The sequence below is a fragment of the Cololabis saira genome, chromosome 7 (assembly GCF_033807715.1).
Source record: "Cololabis saira isolate AMF1-May2022 chromosome 7, fColSai1.1, whole genome shotgun sequence".
Taxonomy (NCBI): Eukaryota; Metazoa; Chordata; class Actinopteri; order Beloniformes; family Belonidae; genus Cololabis; species Cololabis saira.
In genome coordinates this window covers 19,471,094-19,489,138 of record NC_084593.1, presented here as the reverse complement: position 1 = coordinate 19,489,138, position 18,045 = coordinate 19,471,094, and the positions used below count along the sequence as shown (strand labels likewise).

Sequence of the window (18,045 nt, the reverse complement as noted above, 5' to 3'; positions counted from 1 at the left end):
CTGATGGCCCAGTGCTCTGTTTTAGGTCTTTTTTTTACTACCAAAAGTGCTTTGCGCTGGTTAGGGGGTACTTGGCTGAAAAAATATTTCACAGGGGGTACATCACTGAAAAAGGTTGAGGACCACTGATCATCTCTGGAGGAGGATAATTACCAAATGAGGACACCATGTTTTAACAGTGAGTTTGAGGTCAGTGACTCGCTCACGTTCATGAGACAAAGCGGGCAGTACTGTGAAGTTTTTCCAGTGCGTTTAACACAATCCAGCAAGTTTTATTGTGTAACAAACTCCAGAAGACACAGGTGGATGCCTCCAAAATAAACCTGGACAACAGATTACCTGAGAACCAGACCACAATTTATAAGATTGTCTCTTCCTCTTCCTATTGCTCACCTCAGACTACCAGTGCAGGTCAGGGTCCTGTCAACTTCGGATATACTTTGAGGGCTCTGCAGATGAATGGGTGTCATGATCACAGTTCATGTTTTTTTTGCTGTGTTACTGACTCTCCTGTCATCTGGATCCTGCCACCCTCATCAGCCTCATTCCCTTCACCTGTGCTTCCCTGGCCCAGCTCCACACCTGGTTTCCCTCATCAGTTTCCCCTTCATAAACCAGCCCATTCCCTCATACCTGTTGCCAGATTGTCGTGTGCTTTTGCCCCGCTTTCCAGCCTTCCTGTTTTCTGTCCTGTTCCTGCCTGCCTGCCTGCCTGCCTGCCTGCCTGCCTGCCTGCCTGCCTGCCTGCCTGCCTGCCTGCCTGCCTGTAACCCTGCATGACTCCCGGTTTTTGATTTTTGCCTGCCCCCTTGGACTTGTTTGCCTGATCTGCCTGTCTGCCCCGTTTTGACCCCTGCCTGCCTTGGACCCGAATAAAGCCTCTTGGACTCTGATTCTGCCTGGTGTTGTGCATGTGGGTTCTCTGTCCTGTCTGAGCCGTGACAATGGGTGTGAAACAAGCAACTGAGGAGAGAGAATTGGTGTGCTGTTTGTGGCCTGATGTGGGTGCAGTCATCTCATCTGGAATGTGAACAAGACAAATGAGATGATAGCAGATTTTACATGATCCAGTAATAAATTACACATTATTTCCATCATGGGAGAAGACATGGAGATAGCAGAGGAGCAAAAACACTGTAATGTTCACCTAGCTGGACAACCAACTGGACTGGAGATGCAACAATGACGCCGTCCAAAAAAAGGAGAACAGGGCAGATTGGACTTCTGGTTGTGTATGTAGCAAAATGTTTAGTCTGTGATAGGGCTGGGCGATATGGACCAAAAGTCATATCTCGATATTTTCTAGCTAAATGGCGATACTCGATACATATCTATATTTTTTCTGTGCCATAATTGGGGTTTCCCCCAAAACATTATAGCATAGCATCTCTGTTAGCTTCATTTTTTTCTGAGGCAAACCCTTAAAAAAACAGTTTTAATACAAAGCCTCGTGCCAAATGTCACACAGGTACCTTTATTAACAGAGGTCTGAACAATATCAAAATGTATAAAACAAATGAAATAAAAATAAACTGCCTGCACATATAGAATAAAAATGCTTCTTGAATAAAATAAAACAAATATCCCTTTCCTGCATAACAATTAAATTAAAATATACTGTGCAATTAATACAATGTAGACAGTAACAGGCAGACTTTTCCACTGAGGTTGACAGTTGTGCAAATAACAAAACATTTGTGCAAATCTCAAATAAAACATTCAAGTCAATTTGTCACAAAATAAGCTATATCAAAATCATTAAAAAAAAGAAAATATATCGATATATATTAAAATCTCGATATATCGCCCAGCCCTAGTCTGTGATGGAGGGAACATCCTCATCTGCAGTCACCTGTTGGGGTAGCAGCATCAGAGAGGGGGACTTAAAAGAAACTAGACAAACTGATTAGTAAAGCTGGCTCTGTTTAATGTGTAAATAAATGTGCTATATAAAATGATGAACATAATGGATAACACAGATCATCCTCTTCACAACATAATCCAACAACAGAGTAAGGTGTTTCTTCACATCAGCACAGCAGCAGAGACAGCTAGCCCACAGCTAGAATCCTCTATAGTGGTGCTTTAAAATACATTTCAAACATAAAATACTACTTTTAATGCAAAGTACAACATAGGTAGCTTCTAAAACAGCTGTATAGTCTTCAGTTGCTTTTTAAATCAGAGAAAACATTCCAGTTGTGCTGTGTTTTCTCCAGTTTTAGAGCTGCAGTGAAACTGTTGTCTCCACTCTGCTGCAATGTGCTGTTAAAAGGTTGTTGCTAAAAATGTAGACCCAAAGAATCAGCGTGACTGTGGGTATTTTTCTGTAGTTAGCTGGGCCTACCTGGAAAAATAAAGATGTAAGAGTTTAACAATCTTGAGAGAGGGGAAAGAGGAGTTTGATGGGTTAAACTCTGGTGCAGGAGGAATAGTGCACTGACGGATTGGTGATTAGGGAGTTATGTTATTTTTATTAGCGCTTATATAAGTCTTTGTATACAAATCCTCTAACTTTATAAAAAAAACAAGCAGCTTGGTAATCATTTTTACTGTCTGCTTGTGTCCCTTGAAATCCATTCATCATCTTGCAGCTCCAACACAGCTTGTGCTGACTTCAGACATCAGCTGCAAAGCACCATAGACTAAACTAAATTAGACGCAGAGTAAGATCCGTCCTCGTCCGTCCCCCGAGGGCCCTTGCATCACCTTGAACTCACCAGAAGACTGTGAAGCCTTGCCAAGCCTAAGAACATGACCCGGTGAGCGTGTGTGAGGGGAGGCAGTCTGGAGGAAGCAGAGGATGGAGGGGAGATGAAGGAGATGCTGCTCCCTCCATCACAGACAAGACAAATGATGCACAGACAGATGGCACTCGACATCAGATGCAGTCGGTTTTCAGTTACAACAGCTTGACTTCTGGACTTCTGGGTTCCTGAGGTTACTGTCACGTCACTCGAAGAACGAGACATTGCTGACCCCTGAATGATCTCGGCCAAAATTAGAACTCTATCTTTTAACTTTTCTGGCAAAAAAAATCAACTTCATTATGAGTCCTAGCAACGTTTGCATGCTTTCCCCAAGCAGCCACAGGGGGGTATCGTAGCTCATTGTGGAGTGAAGGACAGAAAACAGAAACAAAGGTCCACATACTGACCCCCCGGTCAGCCCAGCTCATTTATATCTGCATAACAGTCCGCGTGTGATACTGTTACGGCGTGAGAAGCATCCAGGATGCAGCAGAGATGAAGACAGTGTGACAGGGCCGTTGCCAAAGACCTGGCCTTGAACTGGAAGCAAACTGGACTTCATGACCCATTAACTGATACACGGGGGACAGGAAGCTCATTGGGAAACATCATATCTGATAAACTGTTGAAAAGAAAGGTAAATATGGTGGTACTTGAATTTCCATAGTTCAGGCTGATGGTTTGCTGTGATGCACAGCAATTAGTGAGGTTCTGCTGTGACGCTTTTACACATTTGTTCATGTTTTAGCTGCGATTTGAAGTGAAATTAATTTTTTCTTGGATACATCCTGTCATCGCTTGGTTCGTGTCGTTGTGGAGAAACAAGTCTGGACTGATATGCTTGACTCGACATAGTTGGATTTCTTTAATGTTTAAAATTAATTTCTGTATCGAGAGAAACATTTTTTGTACATTTTTTTTCATGTGTTTAAACACTTAACTAATTTGACATTTTATTTAGTTTCATGTAGAATTCTTTAATGTGCAGAATATTCAGTCCGGACCATTAACCTGGGTTCAACTTTCCCATTTTTTCTCCTTTTGTTACCATTTGTAAATCTGTGATGCATGTTTTTGATCTGCGTACCAGTGTAAAGTTGTACTTCACTGTTAATCTGTTTTTTTCACTTTAAACAATGAAGATTTTTATATTTCATTGAAAATTGTAATGGTCAAAAAAGCATGACCAATCAACGTGACTTCTAAACTGAAATCCAACTCTGGGATTCAAACATTTAAAACTTTCTCAAATATTATGTATTCTCTCGTGAAACAGTACGGCTTTCTTAATTCCCTCTAAGAGCAGAAAACACTTATATCAGAGACAACATTCAGGGTTGGTTTTGTTTTTTTGTTGTTTTGTTTGTTTTTTTGGAGGGGGGTTCTTAATCTAGTTTTTTTTCTTGAAATCATTGTTCAGTTGATCATAATATAGTTTGTATGGCTTGTGGGTGTGTCTCTTTGTAAATGGTGAATGGGCTGTATTGATAATGAGTCTTATAGACATGGATATACTTTTCTACGTCTAGGCCTCTTCTATCATACACACCCTCACGTGTCGATGAACACATCAGGTTCAATGTAGGGAAACCTTGAGGCACAGACTGCAGGGCCAGGAGTCAATCCAGTGACTTTCAAGTGGGCTGATGACCTCCGCCATTCGTGGTAAAGCGCTGAGTTTCTTTCTTCAGATCACTTTTGTCACTTGTTTTTCTTTTACATCATTTATAATAAATATTTTTTTTAAATCTTGTTTCCTGGTTATGTGGTGTGATGCATTTTTTAAAAAAACCATCTGGTACATCTGGACACAGAGAATGTGTTCTTCAGTGGATTTAGGCTGTCTCTGTATCTCTGCTGATTCTGTCACACTCCTTCGGGGTTCTGTTTGGGTCATGTCGGTCTGGGTTTAATGTAGCAGAAATTCTTCATCTTAACATCTGAGTAAAGTCACTAACAGTTTGCTATGAAACTGTAGACTGACTTTCACATGAATCAAATCTCAGACCGTGGCCTACACATTAAAGGGCGTTAACATTAAATAAATATATAAATACAAGTTGTAAACATCCGTTGTCTTATGTTTCAAAATGACAATTACTAACCATGTTACATTTTCCTTAGGAAAATACAGTTATCATGTTAGAGGTAGACTGATGCATCAGTTGGGTTATTATTGGCCATTTTTTATCATCATTATCACCAACTGGAAAACCCAAGTCATGTTGACCTGAAGATAATTTGTAGACAAAATAAAACCACACAATATTCAGACAAAATAACTACAAGCTGAGGCCAGTGTTAAGTATGACCTCTTTCAGAACCAAGCACTGATTATTATTTTTCAGGAGACATACACAGCTTTCAGGAGACATACACAGCTCAAATATTGGATTTTATTCTGCTTAAAAACCCCATATTGTAAATTTCTGTCTATATTGTTCATTTCTGTTTATACATTTTATCTATCATCTGTCATCCTACGTCACTTTTTGTAAAGATTCATATCCGGCACTTTTTAATCCTCATATTGTACATTTCTGTTTATTTCTGTTATACATTTTACTTTATTCTATCTCTTAGTTTATCCCCATATATTTGGTTGCTTTTATATTTTTATTTTTATTTTTACTGTATTGCACCAATCACCACAACAAATTCCTTGTGTGTGTTAACAAACTTGGCAATAAACCCCCTTTCTGATTATGATTCTGATTCTGATTAAGTTTAAGACAGTCATGATCCTGTATTTCTGTTTGACTCTTATAGAGACTAGAAAATAAATCTGGATGGTCATTTAAACTTTGATGAAACAACAAAACAAGAGCCACCTAACAAAATGATATAAATATGTTCTTGTAAATTGATTTGTTTAATGTATATGTGAAGATAAAGCTGGCTTTTAATTCATTTTAAGCAATGACTTATCAGTCTTGAGATATTATATTTGGTAATTGGTGTATGGCTTTCATTAACAATGTATAGCCTATCAGGTCACCTCTCAGTGAAACTGTGCAGTATGTCTGGTTTTTTACATTTCCTTCATATATTTTTCCGTTTTATTTCGTCTTTAACTTGTAATTAAAGATTATTAACAAAATATGGCCTCTAGACATGTGACCTCTCGATGTACATTTTAAATGGAAGCTTCAATAATTACACACTTGGTTTTAAATTTAAGAATTATGTTGTAAAGGAGCTTATTGGCCCCATTTGCTCATCACTGCTACTTTCTTATAGTCCAGAATTAATCCCATCATCCCTCAGTTATGGGATCTAAATCCCCCAAAGGCCTTCAGGACACTGGTCAGACCACCAACCAACCCACAAGGAAGAGAAATAGAGGTGTTGTAGTGGTGGTGGTGAGGGGGTTGGGGGGCCCTGACTCCAACACGCAACCCTTAAAAATACCCACACGTTCGTCCAGCGGAAGTTTTTAAGCTACCTTATCAGAAGCTTTATCTGAGTCGGAGATGTGCTGCAGAAAGACAGGTCAAAGGGGGCCGCGGGGCTGCTGCACCACCAGGCATCTGGGATATGAAACACATGCCAGACCTGTCATGTTCAATTTACAGTTGACAGAGTAAATCAGTGTAGATTTGGGGATTGTTTTCTCAGATTTGTACGCACTTGGTCAGCACTGCGCACCTTCGTTGGATTTCCTTTTTGCATGAAACAATAGAAACAACTGGGGTGGGAACTGCACAGGCGATATACAAACCAATCCTAAACATTTCCTTGCGCTTTGTGCTTCGTTTACTTTATTTCTTCAATTATAACACCAAGAGCTGGAGCAGAGGTGACTCTCGCTGAGGCCGGAGAGGATTTTTTTAGTGCCATTCATCAGCGCGCGAGGCACAAATAGCCTTTAAAACTATAAACACAATCGCTGTGTCTGAGACAGAGGGGCCCATTTACCCCGTGGCTGCGCTAAACGCTGAAGATAAAACAAACGATAATACTGTCTGTCTCCTAAGAGCGTCTCCACAGGCATTAATGGCAGGTTTAGTGGCAATGGTGCACGGAGAAACGCGTGAAGGTTATGCGTCATTACGCATCTTTATTGTCAGTGGTTCTGCAGCCTTTTGAAATTTAATTTCAGTTTATTTGCAATAATCTAAACAGAAAATGGTGTTATTTGAAATGGACACAAAAGAACAACAACACTAATTTAAAATAGCTGTATTTCACAGCTTTAGCGCAGTAAACTGGACAGTTTTATTGCCCAAGACGTAAGTGTCACACATGACACTTTTGTAGGATAACCTGGCCTGCAGCGTGGGTGGGAGCGTGTGTGTGTGTGTGTGTGTGTGTGTGTGTGTGTGTGTGTGTGTGTGTGTGTGTGTGTGTGTGTGTGTGTGTGTGTGTGTGTGTGTGTGTGTGTGTGTGTGTGTGTGTGTGTGTGTGTGTGTGTGTGTGTTTGCGGATTTGTTGTCATCTGTTATCACATCCAGATAAGACGGACAGCGGCTCCAGAATCTCTGGGAGGCAGACAGCAGAGTGTGTCGCTCCTGGTTTCAGGTTCCGTGTTCAGGGACCAAACCTGTTGGCTGATCCCCTTTTTTCTTGATGCTTGTCTGCTTCGTTTCCCTCCGGATGAAGGACGGCCCGACGCACACAACACGCCATAAACATTAACCCCCGCGGATTCATCTCACCGCCCAGAATAAAGCAAGTGTGGCTCCTTAGAGCTTTTCTGAAGTTTTTGATGCATCATCGTTTGATATTTTGATACTTAAAAAGTTTCATAAATATCCCTCAGAATGCAGCGGAAGGCTTGAATGTACTTGTAGTTTTGTTGCTACAGTATATATTTTTTTAAATAAAAGAAAGAAATTATTAAACTTAGTCAAAGTGTCGGTCAATTTAAAAGCAAGTACAAAAAAGCAGTCTTTGAAATGTATAAAAGGGAAGGGGAGATAAACTGATGTAAAGAAATGAAATGATTGAGGGGAAGAGGGGTTTAAGGGAGTAACTTTGTGTTGTGGTTGTCTTTGTTGTGTTGGCGGGGGATGGAAATTAATAAGCTTTGCTTCTGCCATCCCCTTTTCAAACAGTGTTTGTTTTGTTTTGTTATAGTGTCTGTTGTTGGTATTGTTGTTTGTTCTGTTCAATGGTGTCCTGTAACTTTCTGTTCTTGTTTTGTAGTACGAGAGTTGTGGTTTTGTTGGTTTGAAATAAATAAAATGATTGATTGATTGATTGATTGAAATTAAAAAGAAAATGTATAAGTCAATGCAAAATCACAATGTGCAATAAAGAAAAAAAACCTGGATTAAAAAAAAAGTGTGTACCTTGTATTATTTTAAAAGAGTCCAGTAAAGTGAGTGCTATTTGGAGTTGAATATTATTGCAGCATGTACAGGCCTTGCATGTGCCAGTCATCATTTTACGTCATTGAAGGCTGATTTATGGTTCCGCGTTACACCAACGCAGAGCCTACGCCGTACCCTACGGCGTAGGCTCTGCGTCGATTTAACGTAGGACCATAAATCAGGCTTGAGCTGGAGCACTACAAGTGGCTCAGGGTTCCACTAGTCCCCTCTCCTCCCTCTCCTCCCTCCATCCCCCTGCTCTTCCTCCTGTCACCAGAGAGAGAGAGAGAGAGAGAGGGAGGCCAGTGGGGGGAAAAGTTTGGAGTCAGAGTTGACATTCAAAATGCACACTTCACTCAAGACCACTCTGGGACACCAAACTAACACTTAAACCTGGTAAATAGTACCAGGAAGAGAAGAGGGTTTGTTGACCCTATTTGTTGCATCCATATGATAGTCGTAGTGGTTTTTTTTTTTCCTTTCTTTTTTCCCCCCACGCTTTTAGTTCTTGGCAATGTTTCCCAGCCCCAGCACGTCCACTCCCTTCTCCGTAAAGGATATATTAAATCTGGAGCAGAATCAGGACGTCATGGTTCCTTCTCTGGACGTTTCCTCTCGCATGGACTGCTGCAGCGGGCCCACATCCTCCTCCTGCATGCTGTCGCGCCTGAACCTGAAGCAGGAGCCTCTCCGGGACGGGGCTCTGTTTGAGGAGGACGTGCACGACTCCAAAGTCGCCAGACGCCACGGCCTCAACTTCGCATCTACATTTTACACCAAAGCCCACATAGAAATGAACAATGGGGGGAAATCCGACGAGGAGAAACGGAGAAAAGGTGAGCTGATGAGTGGAGAAGATTAAAAATGTTAGGCCTGCGCAAAATTGGGCCTTGCGGGCTGATGCGCTTCGATTTGGGGAAAAAAAACGAAACGTGCGCTCTTAAAAGCTGAAATAAAGCCATGGGCGCTGAAATGCAAGAAAGATTTGATGAAATGAAACAAATCATTTCTTGCGAATTAATTAACATTACGATTTCTGAAATTTATTTTTAAAAAGGGAGAAAATTACGCTATCTTCTAATGTCAAGTTAACGATGTCCACTGCAGAAGTTTTTGTTTTTTTTAATTTTACCTTTATTTTACCAGGTTAGTCCCATTGAGGGTCTCTTTTTCAAGGGAGACCGGCAGCTTTAAAAGTTACAGACAAAACAAATCAACAACAACAGAAATAGGACAATGCAAAATAGCCTACACCCCAAAACAGTGCCAGTAAATAAGTTACAATACTTAGGGACAGTGACAAGTACCAAGAGTCATTTAAAAATGCATTTGTAAGAGCTTTAAAATCAGACAATGACACTAATGTGTTTAGCTTCAGGTCTTTTTGGAGGCTATTTAAGCAAGTGGGGCAGAACAGCTGAAGACTTTCTTCCCTATTGGGCCTTGCACTTGATATGGACAGCAGGATAGCATCATTTGATCTCGGGCACTACTGATGGCTTTCAAATCGATCAGAGAACAAATGTAAAATTGACGTATAGAAGTGCATAATTTGCCGAGTGCACCAATTTTATTATCCTAATGTGTCATAAACACACAAATCTGTGCATTTGTGTACTCATTTTATTTGTGATTGTTTTTGCAAATCAGAGGATTTCAGTTCCTTGACGGAGTCTGCGGAGGAGATGAAGGCCGATGATGTGGAGCGGGCCAAGCCGCGGAGACGCAGGAAGCCGCGCGTCCTGTTCTCGCAGGCGCAGGTGTACGAGCTGGAGCGGCGCTTCAAGCAGCAGCGCTACCTGTCCGCCCCGGAGAGAGACCACCTGGCCGGCGCGCTCAAGCTGACCCCCACGCAGGTGAAGATCTGGTTCCAGAACCGGAGGTACAAGTGCAAGCGGCAGCGGCAGGACCAGAGCCTGGAGATGGTGTCCCTGCCGCCCAGGAGGGTGTCGGTGCCGGTGCTGGTGCGGGACGGGAAGCCCTGCGTGGCGGCGGACGCGGCCTCCTACACCCCGTCCTACAGCAGCATGGCCCCCATCAACCACTACTACAACAACTACCCGGCCTTCAGCGGCTACAACACCAACTATGCGTGCAGCCATCACCCCGCCGCGTCCGTGCAGACTGTGCAGGGATCCCCCAACAACGGGAATTACATGAACTTTGGGGTCGGGGACTTGAATAATGTGCAGAACACCTTCTCCCCCCCCGGCAGCGGAGTGTCTTCGTTACACGGAATTAGGACATGGTAAACCCGAGGCCTGACGCCTGAGAGCTAAATACATACTTCTACTAATCCACTTTGACAGGATTTTTAAGGCTGCATGCAGATTTAAGTTTGCCAATTGTGGAGTTTATTTGTGTATTCTCTGTATTTAGTTTAGTTTTAGTTTAGTTTATTTGCACATACAAATATACAACCGTTTTAAAAGTACAGACTATAAGGAAATAATAAAAAAAGAAATACAATATAACAAAAAATGTGCGGGAGGAACCAAAAAAACCCATAAGGGCTTGTCGAGTGGTCCTCCTATAATGAAACAAACAATATCTACAGAAATATCTAAAACATAGGACAACTAAGGAAAATAAGCTAAATTACTAGAAAACAAAAACAGGAATCTAATGAGGGAGTGCAGAGAAGTATTAGAAAAGAATGGTTAAGCTTTGCTAACTTGGGCTAGCAAAAATGTTGTGATTTGTTTTTTGAAATTATTGAAATTATTATTTGTACTCGAGCATTGTCTAATATGGTGTGGTAAGGTGTTCCAATAAAGAGGACCTCTGAATCTAATTGAAAAGTAAACCTGAAAAGGGTGGGATGGAGAATGTTTGCTGTCTTTACTAAAGTAATCTCGATAGTTTTTGTTTTTTTTGTTTTAAGCACCAGTTTTTGTCTTAATAACCAAAGCTTTCATTTATTTCAGCATATATGTAATTTCTGCAAAATATTAGTTGTAATTAAAAAATACATTTTGAATTAAAACCTACTTATTTAGATGTTATTTGGAATTTCACGTTGCCAGACCATTTTATATTTACTTTTTGTAGTTGGTTTGTTCCCACTTAAAAAAAAAGATAATCAGTAAAATTTAAGGCATTTATTTTATTTTTTTATTATTTTCCTCAGGCCATTAATGGCAAGTATTTTATATGCAGCTACAACTTCATTCTGTCTGATAGTCATGGTTCTGCAATGATTAAATATGCATTTTAAAAACAATATTAGAAATAATTATGCAATAAAAACAACATATTTCATTAATCTTTGCAGACACAACATACCTAAAGTCTACTGGCTGAACTGGCTGCTCACCCTCATAAAGATGCCCAACATCTGTATCAGCCTGTATGGTTTGTGTCTGCTTAAAATGTTCAAGTGGCTATTAGGAAACGTCCCTCAATTTGCTTAAACAAGGTGAAATGGTTGTTAAAAGTTTACACTTTTTTTTACAACCTGCTGTCAGCCATGTGTACTCCCTACACAAATGTTTAAAGGTTACTGGGACAGAGATGGCTGTTCACCATGACCTTGACCTTTATTACATGCTTAAATGCAACAGTAAGAAAATGCTCAAACAGTTAACTTTGTAAAAAACAGTCTTACTTATAGGTTGATTTATCGATGTGTACTGGCAATTTTTAAAACAACTTGTAATCTCCAGACATATGTCCTCCATCTCTTGAAATGTTTGGGACAGATTTATATATTTAACCATGATCTTTATTGTGATATTTAATTATTTTTGAACAGCATGTGCATTATCTTAATAAGAGATGGACCAAACCCAATCTGACTTAAATTACTTGTTGTAAGTAATAAAAACAATTTCCAAATGGGCTCTACGGCATAAAATTTAAAATATATGTGTGGAGTTGTTGAGTCCCGTTAGCCGTCTGCCTCCTCTTACACACCTTCAGTGTAGTAAAGTGTGCTCTCTAGAGACCCCAGCCCACTCTAGATACAAAGCAAAGCACTTGATTGTCAATATCTCGGTGCTAAATGCAAGAATAGTCCAATTTGCTTAACAGAGAACCAGAGGACTTATCCAAGTGTGCAGTTATATGAGCAGGCTGTGACCAGCTCTGCCACTTTACATGAGTAAGAGATGCTTTTGAGGGTCTCTCAAATCTCCACTCATATCCTGACACCCTGTTTTAAACGGTGCGCATCAATTGACAGAGACACATATCAAGTATCCAACCAGAGGCAACGTTGTTTATTAATACTCAATACTGAGAAATGTACATATACTAAACAAAATGGCTATTGCAGAGAGGGTAGCAGGGTAGCAAGGTCATGTAGCTTGTCTGGCCACCCTCTACTCCGTGGTGTTGAAAAGGCAACGTCAGATAAGAGCCCTGCACAATCCTAAAAATATCCCCCTTCACCCTCCACCCACAGCGGAAAGAGAGAGGAGAAAAGGGGTTGGAATAATCTGCTTTTCCGGGTCTTATCTGAAGAAAGGCAGGGGTGCGTGTGGCTCCATCTCTGCCAGTGTGAACACTGCTACTTCTTTCTCCAGCTTCTTTGCAGCGCAGTTTGCTATAGTGGCCCGACTTCCAGCATTAAAGGCTTTTTATTTCTTGCTTATCTGACGACCAAATAAATTATGAAAGTGTTTTGAATGATGCATAGCCAGAACAAAAGTGCTGTACAACTAATGAAACACACACCAGGAGAATGCAGCTGGTCCCAAATCATAATTAAGTTAAAAAGGATTTATATAGACAAAAGAAAGGTATTAAGGCAATTATAAATTATACCTTACAGTTATTACACAGTACCTTAATATACATTAATGTTAAATGTGATTTGCACAGTGATTTCCTTGCAGTATATTTGATCAGGGGAAAAGTGTTTGTTTTACACGGTTAATGATAAAATATACAACTGCCAGAAACTTCCAGTTCTATCGTTGCTCCCACAAACCGAGTCCTGTCATTCAGGTCTTTTTTAATAACCGAAATGACTAGTTTTATGACTAAACCATTTTTTAATGACAGACATGACATTAAAATGTGTTAAGCTGAGAGAAAACCCTAGCTCATCTTTCTACTGGCATTATTTTTCAGTGTTATCTTTGATATTTTCGAAGAACAAAAAACCTATCTATGAAACAAACTAAGCAGAAGTCAAGTGTAGACATGCTTTCAACGCATTTTACCTTCGTGAACCTCTGATGCATGACGCTCCAACTACACCAACATACTTTTTTTTTCCCAGAAGAATTACATTTTCCTTTAGTTTGAGAAAATTGTCATAAATAAAATACTGTAAAGGTTTACGGGATAATATCCCTATTTGCAGGCAGGCAGCATCACAGTTAATTCAAGAGGATAATCGATGTGTTACATGGCAAGCAGCATCCATTCATTAATTCATTCATTCATTTACTTCCCACACCTGCTTCATCCCGTCCAGGGGTCTACTGGGGGGCGTGAGCCTCCCACAGTGAGAGAAGGCATCTCTGATCCACTAAAAGTCCATCACAACACGGGGGCCAATGAGACATGCAGCTTCACTCAAGCTGATTATGGAAATGGAAGAGCTCCTCGGAGGTACCTGGTCTACAGGAATGGGAAGAGTCTCTTCTTAAGGATGTAGAGAACAGTGGCAAGGAAGAGCGCCAATGCTAGGAAGATGAGCAGCTTATCAGTTAGCTCCCTGCGGTTGTACTTGGTGATGAGCTTTCTGCCGAGCTGAATGGTCCCCGTCATGGTCTTGAACTCCTCGTTTGTCTCCTGGGCTGTTTTTGAAGAGGTTGCTGAAAACACGAGAAGAAAACAAACGGTTATCAACATGTTATTGTTTATACGCATTCACTCCAGCCAGCCGGCATTTCTACAGTCTAAACCAGGGATCAGCAACCCGCGGATCCAGAGCCGCATGCGGGCGGCTCTTTAGCGCCGCCCTAGTGGCTCATGGAGCTTTTTCAAAATTGTTTGACCTTTTTTTTCCTTTTTTTTTTCTTCTTTTTTCTCTTTTTTTTTCTCTTTTTTCTTCTTTTTTTCCCTTTTTCTCTTTTTTTCTTCTTTTTTCCTTTTTCTCTCTTGTTCTTTTTTTCTTATTTTTTTCTCTTTTTTTCTTCCTTTTTCCTTTCCTTTTTAATCTCAATATTTCGAAATTTTGACTTTTTTCTCGACATTTCGACTTTTTTCTCAACATTTCGACTTTTTTCTCAACATTTCGACTTTTGTCTCAAGATTGTACTTCAACATCAATCTTGACATTTCGACTTTTTTCTCGACATTTCGACATTTCGACTTTTTTCTCGAAGTGCATAATGAAAAAAAAAATCTTCCCCCAGTTATAACTAATATAGATGTGTTGTCTTCATTCTAAGGCTTATACAAGACTTTTCATTTTTTTGCGGCTCCAGACATATTTGTTTTTTGTGTTTTTGGTCCAATATGGCTCTTACAACATTTTGGGTTGCCGACCCCTGGTCTAAACTCAGATTATGTTAATTGGGTAAATTCTTATTACTGTCTGTAATTAGGAAAAGGAGCAGTTTCTCTTGTTATTCATTTGTGCATTAATTGAGTCAACAATAAAACTAAGCCAGCAAATTAGACCGGAAGTTAGAGGATAATTATGAATTTAGAGGGTACTAACCAAGCGTTGTTATGGTCTCCTCACTCTGCTGGACTTGCTGGGCCATCATCCGGCTGATACTCATAAGACTTTCTGTGATGTCACCGGAGGTCTGAGCCAGGCCTTCTTTGGTCATCTTTCTGATAGAGAATCAGCACCACTCTTCAATTTAAAAGCTTTCCGTAAAAAGGCTTAGTAGGGGGGCAGCGTGATGCATCATTCTGAGTGAAAGTTTAGACGAATGCACAGGAGTATGTGTTTATAATATGGCACTTAAGGTGCACGCTGCTAGATTACCTCTGTCTTGCTGTGTTATCAGGCCCATCAAGAAGTGCCTGCTTTTCCATTTTGTCAATGGTCAGTTTGCTGGCCAGGTTGGCTTTCCTCCAGGCTGTCTGGTTACTGCAAAATAAAAAAATGCGGAATTACATTCATCAATAAAGCTGTTAAAGCAGGTTTTATTTCTCGTGCATGTATTAACAGTTAAATCAATACGAACATGAGCATTCATACAAGTTATGTGTGGTTAATTGTCTAAAAGCCATTACCCCAACATCTGCTTTCTGTGGCCCTGGACCTGGCTAACAAGAGCCTGCTTGTCTGACTCTTTGTCCTGTTCCATTGCCATCTGCTCCAAGTCCTGAGACAGAAACCCCAGCAAAGTATTTAATGTTAAATGTGCTGTCATTACTGTGCTAAGGGTTCATGCATACTCATGTACGTGAGACGATGCGGTGATTGTGAAATTATATGACAGTAATAATCCTCACCTCAATTCTGGATCTGAGGTCGTGGAAGCTCTTTTTTACATATGCATTTATTTCTGTCAGCTTGCTCTGAGGACCGGGGCATTCTGTAATATCCTGTTGACACAATACTGGATGAAAAGGCTGCACACATTCACTTTTGTGTCATATTGTTTCAAGACTACAAAAGTAAAGATATCCTAAAGTACAAGCAGATGGAGGGAAAAGCAATTCTCACTGAGACACTGGAATGAATAAACTTATTCTTTTGATATTTTCATTCATATTTAGTTAAATGAATAATTATAAAATTATTCCAAGAACTGTTCATTCTGGCAGCTGAGAAATATACAATAATGATTCCAAGTGGATAACAGTATTACTTAAACTGTTTCATGTTTAAAACATAAAACACACAAGGATTGGGTGGGGAAACGTCAATGGTTGAATGTAAATACATAAATATCACACAGGTATAATTTGAGTTAGGAGTATTGCACCTTCAGCCAAATTATAGTCCCACAACACTACAATGTATACTATATGTTTTACTCTACCACAGTAATCTAACTAGATTTAATAACTTATTTTTTATAAAACAGTGGTTTCTAAATCTTAAACTACAATAAAGCAGCACATATTATCCAGTGGTTTCAAAAATGTGTGGCCTATTAAGTGTGACTTTACAGTTGAAATATTTCAGACCTGTTAAATTATTCACTTAAATTGTATTTTTCCAGCTAAACCTCTCAAATTATTTTAAAACATGCTCAATTTATCTCTCTCTCATATATATATGTATATATATATATATATATATATATATATATACACACACACACACACACACAAATATATATAAATAAAACTCTGTCCGATCTGCAGGGTCTGTACCTACTTTTAAGAGCAAGCTAAAGACTCCAGTTCTTTAAGGAGCACTTCGGCATCTAGTAAGATGCATGCACTTACGTCAAGATGGTGTCTTCTTAGACGTAGCTTTCTTATTATATATATATATATATATATATATATATATATATATATATATATATATATATATATATATATAAAAGATATTCTAGCACTGGCATGGCAGCACCTCTGTCCAACTGGACTCTCAGCAGTCTGACCAGCACTGATGCAGCTGGATCCTCCTCGGTAATTTTGGTGCTTGTGTTGTTCTCTCATATGTACGTCGCTTTGGATAAAAGCGTCTGCTAAATGACAGTAGTAGCAGTAAAAAAAAAAAAGTTTGTGCTCTGTTGAATAACATTTTTATATATATACATAATGACTGTCTGAGGACACTGCTGAAAAAGCCGAGGAGCAGTGCTAGTAAACTCTTTTGTGACTCAGGGCTAAGCACTTTACAGGCTCTTTTGAGGAACCTGATGTTTAAGTTTATGTCTCGACTGGATGAGTCACAAAACCATATTATAATGAAGCTCAAAAGCCCCAGGTGCGCCTCCGTCAGATATCAATCATATCTATGGAAACATTGGTATGATATTATTATCATGCATAAGAGTATGTTTTTATGTGTTTATGTAGTTGTTTATTTTTATTTTTTATGTTGTATGTATGTATTGATATTGGGTCTAGAGCCCGTAATAAAGTTCATCAACAAATCATCACCCCCTGAAATAAAAACGGTCCAAATCATCCCCCCTGTAAAACTGTCATCCCCCCTTTCCATCCCTTATGTCATTTCATCAATGAATGTGGTTTTACTGCTATTTCAACATTTAGAGTCATCGCCAGAAAAATTACTTATTTGATGTTATGAGTTTTTGCAGTGATCCATTTTACTTTCCTGTGAAGGACAGAGTCATATTGATAAGTTCAGAAAACATTTTTTATTGTTGTGTTTTGATGTATTTGATGTAAGCCCAGTGGACATTTAAAGCTTACAGAAGGCTGCATTTAACTGCTGCTATGTCATTCCTGCAGTATTTCTGCAGGTGTTTTGGTCACTGCTATTTGTAACATATTATATTATTTACAACTCGAGTACTGTGTATATATATATATACATATATATATACACACACACACATACACATACACATACATACATACATACACACACAAACGTAACGTTAATCAGCAATTTTTCTAACGTTACCTTTCTGAATACAGTTCACCATACACCTCCTTAAAACTGTCAGCATATAGTTTAGTTTAATCACCAATACTCCCCGGTATCGATCCCACATGAACGCGCAGGGAACCAGCTGCGACACGTTCCCCTTCCCCAAACCCCCCCGTACCTGCACCATGGATGTATTACATTAACCGACCTGCACCAGAGCCTTGATCTCCAGGTCATACTTCAGGATTTCTTGTTCACAAACTCGGACGTGGACCTCCGAGGACGCCATGTTGCCGACGCAGCAGCTACGGGAAGCAGGAAGCCGGGTTTGAAGCGCCTCGACAACCACTTTCTTTGATAGCGAAAATGTATTCGGTAAATCAAATAATAGATAACACACACACAAAAGAGGGAAACTTCACAAATACAAATGAATAAATGATCATCCAATAAGAAAACGTGGTGTTTGTGAAACAACGTGGCAAGTGCAACAAACATCAGCATCATCAGTTCATGACTCAACACAAAATACAAAGGTCATGAA

General features: G+C 39.7%; 2 protein-coding genes across 3 annotated transcripts; one reads left to right on the top strand and one right to left on the bottom strand.

Annotated features, from left to right (window-relative positions):
- Positions 1 to 8,379: 8,379 nt before the first annotated feature.
- Positions 8,380 to 11,052, top strand: nkx2.5 (NK2 homeobox 5). The gene is made up of 2 exons (XM_061724951.1): positions 8,380 to 8,901; positions 9,716 to 11,052. Exons 1-2 carry the CDS (start codon positions 8,580 to 8,582, stop codon positions 10,315 to 10,317), a joined length of 924 nt encoding a protein of 307 aa, XP_061580935.1. The 5' UTR covers positions 8,380 to 8,579; the 3' UTR covers positions 10,318 to 11,052.
- An 858-nt stretch (positions 11,053 to 11,910) lies between these two features.
- Positions 11,911 to 17,909, bottom strand: bnip1a (BCL2 interacting protein 1a). 2 transcript variants are annotated; one of them, XM_061724953.1, is made up of 6 exons: positions 17,680 to 17,782; positions 15,434 to 15,526; positions 15,212 to 15,303; positions 14,961 to 15,065; positions 14,685 to 14,803; positions 11,911 to 13,833 (listed from the first exon to the last, which is right to left on the bottom strand). In XM_061724953.1, the coding sequence occupies exons 1-6, from the start codon at positions 17,686 to 17,688 to the stop codon at positions 13,637 to 13,639; spliced, it is 615 nt and encodes a 204-aa protein (XP_061580937.1). In that variant the 5' UTR covers positions 17,689 to 17,782; the 3' UTR covers positions 11,911 to 13,636. The 2 variants fall into 2 exon arrangements, with proteins under 2 accessions (XP_061580937.1, XP_061580936.1); XM_061724952.1 differs by having other exon boundaries at positions 11,915 to 13,833; positions 17,710 to 17,909.
- Positions 17,910 to 18,045: the final 136 nt, after the last annotated feature.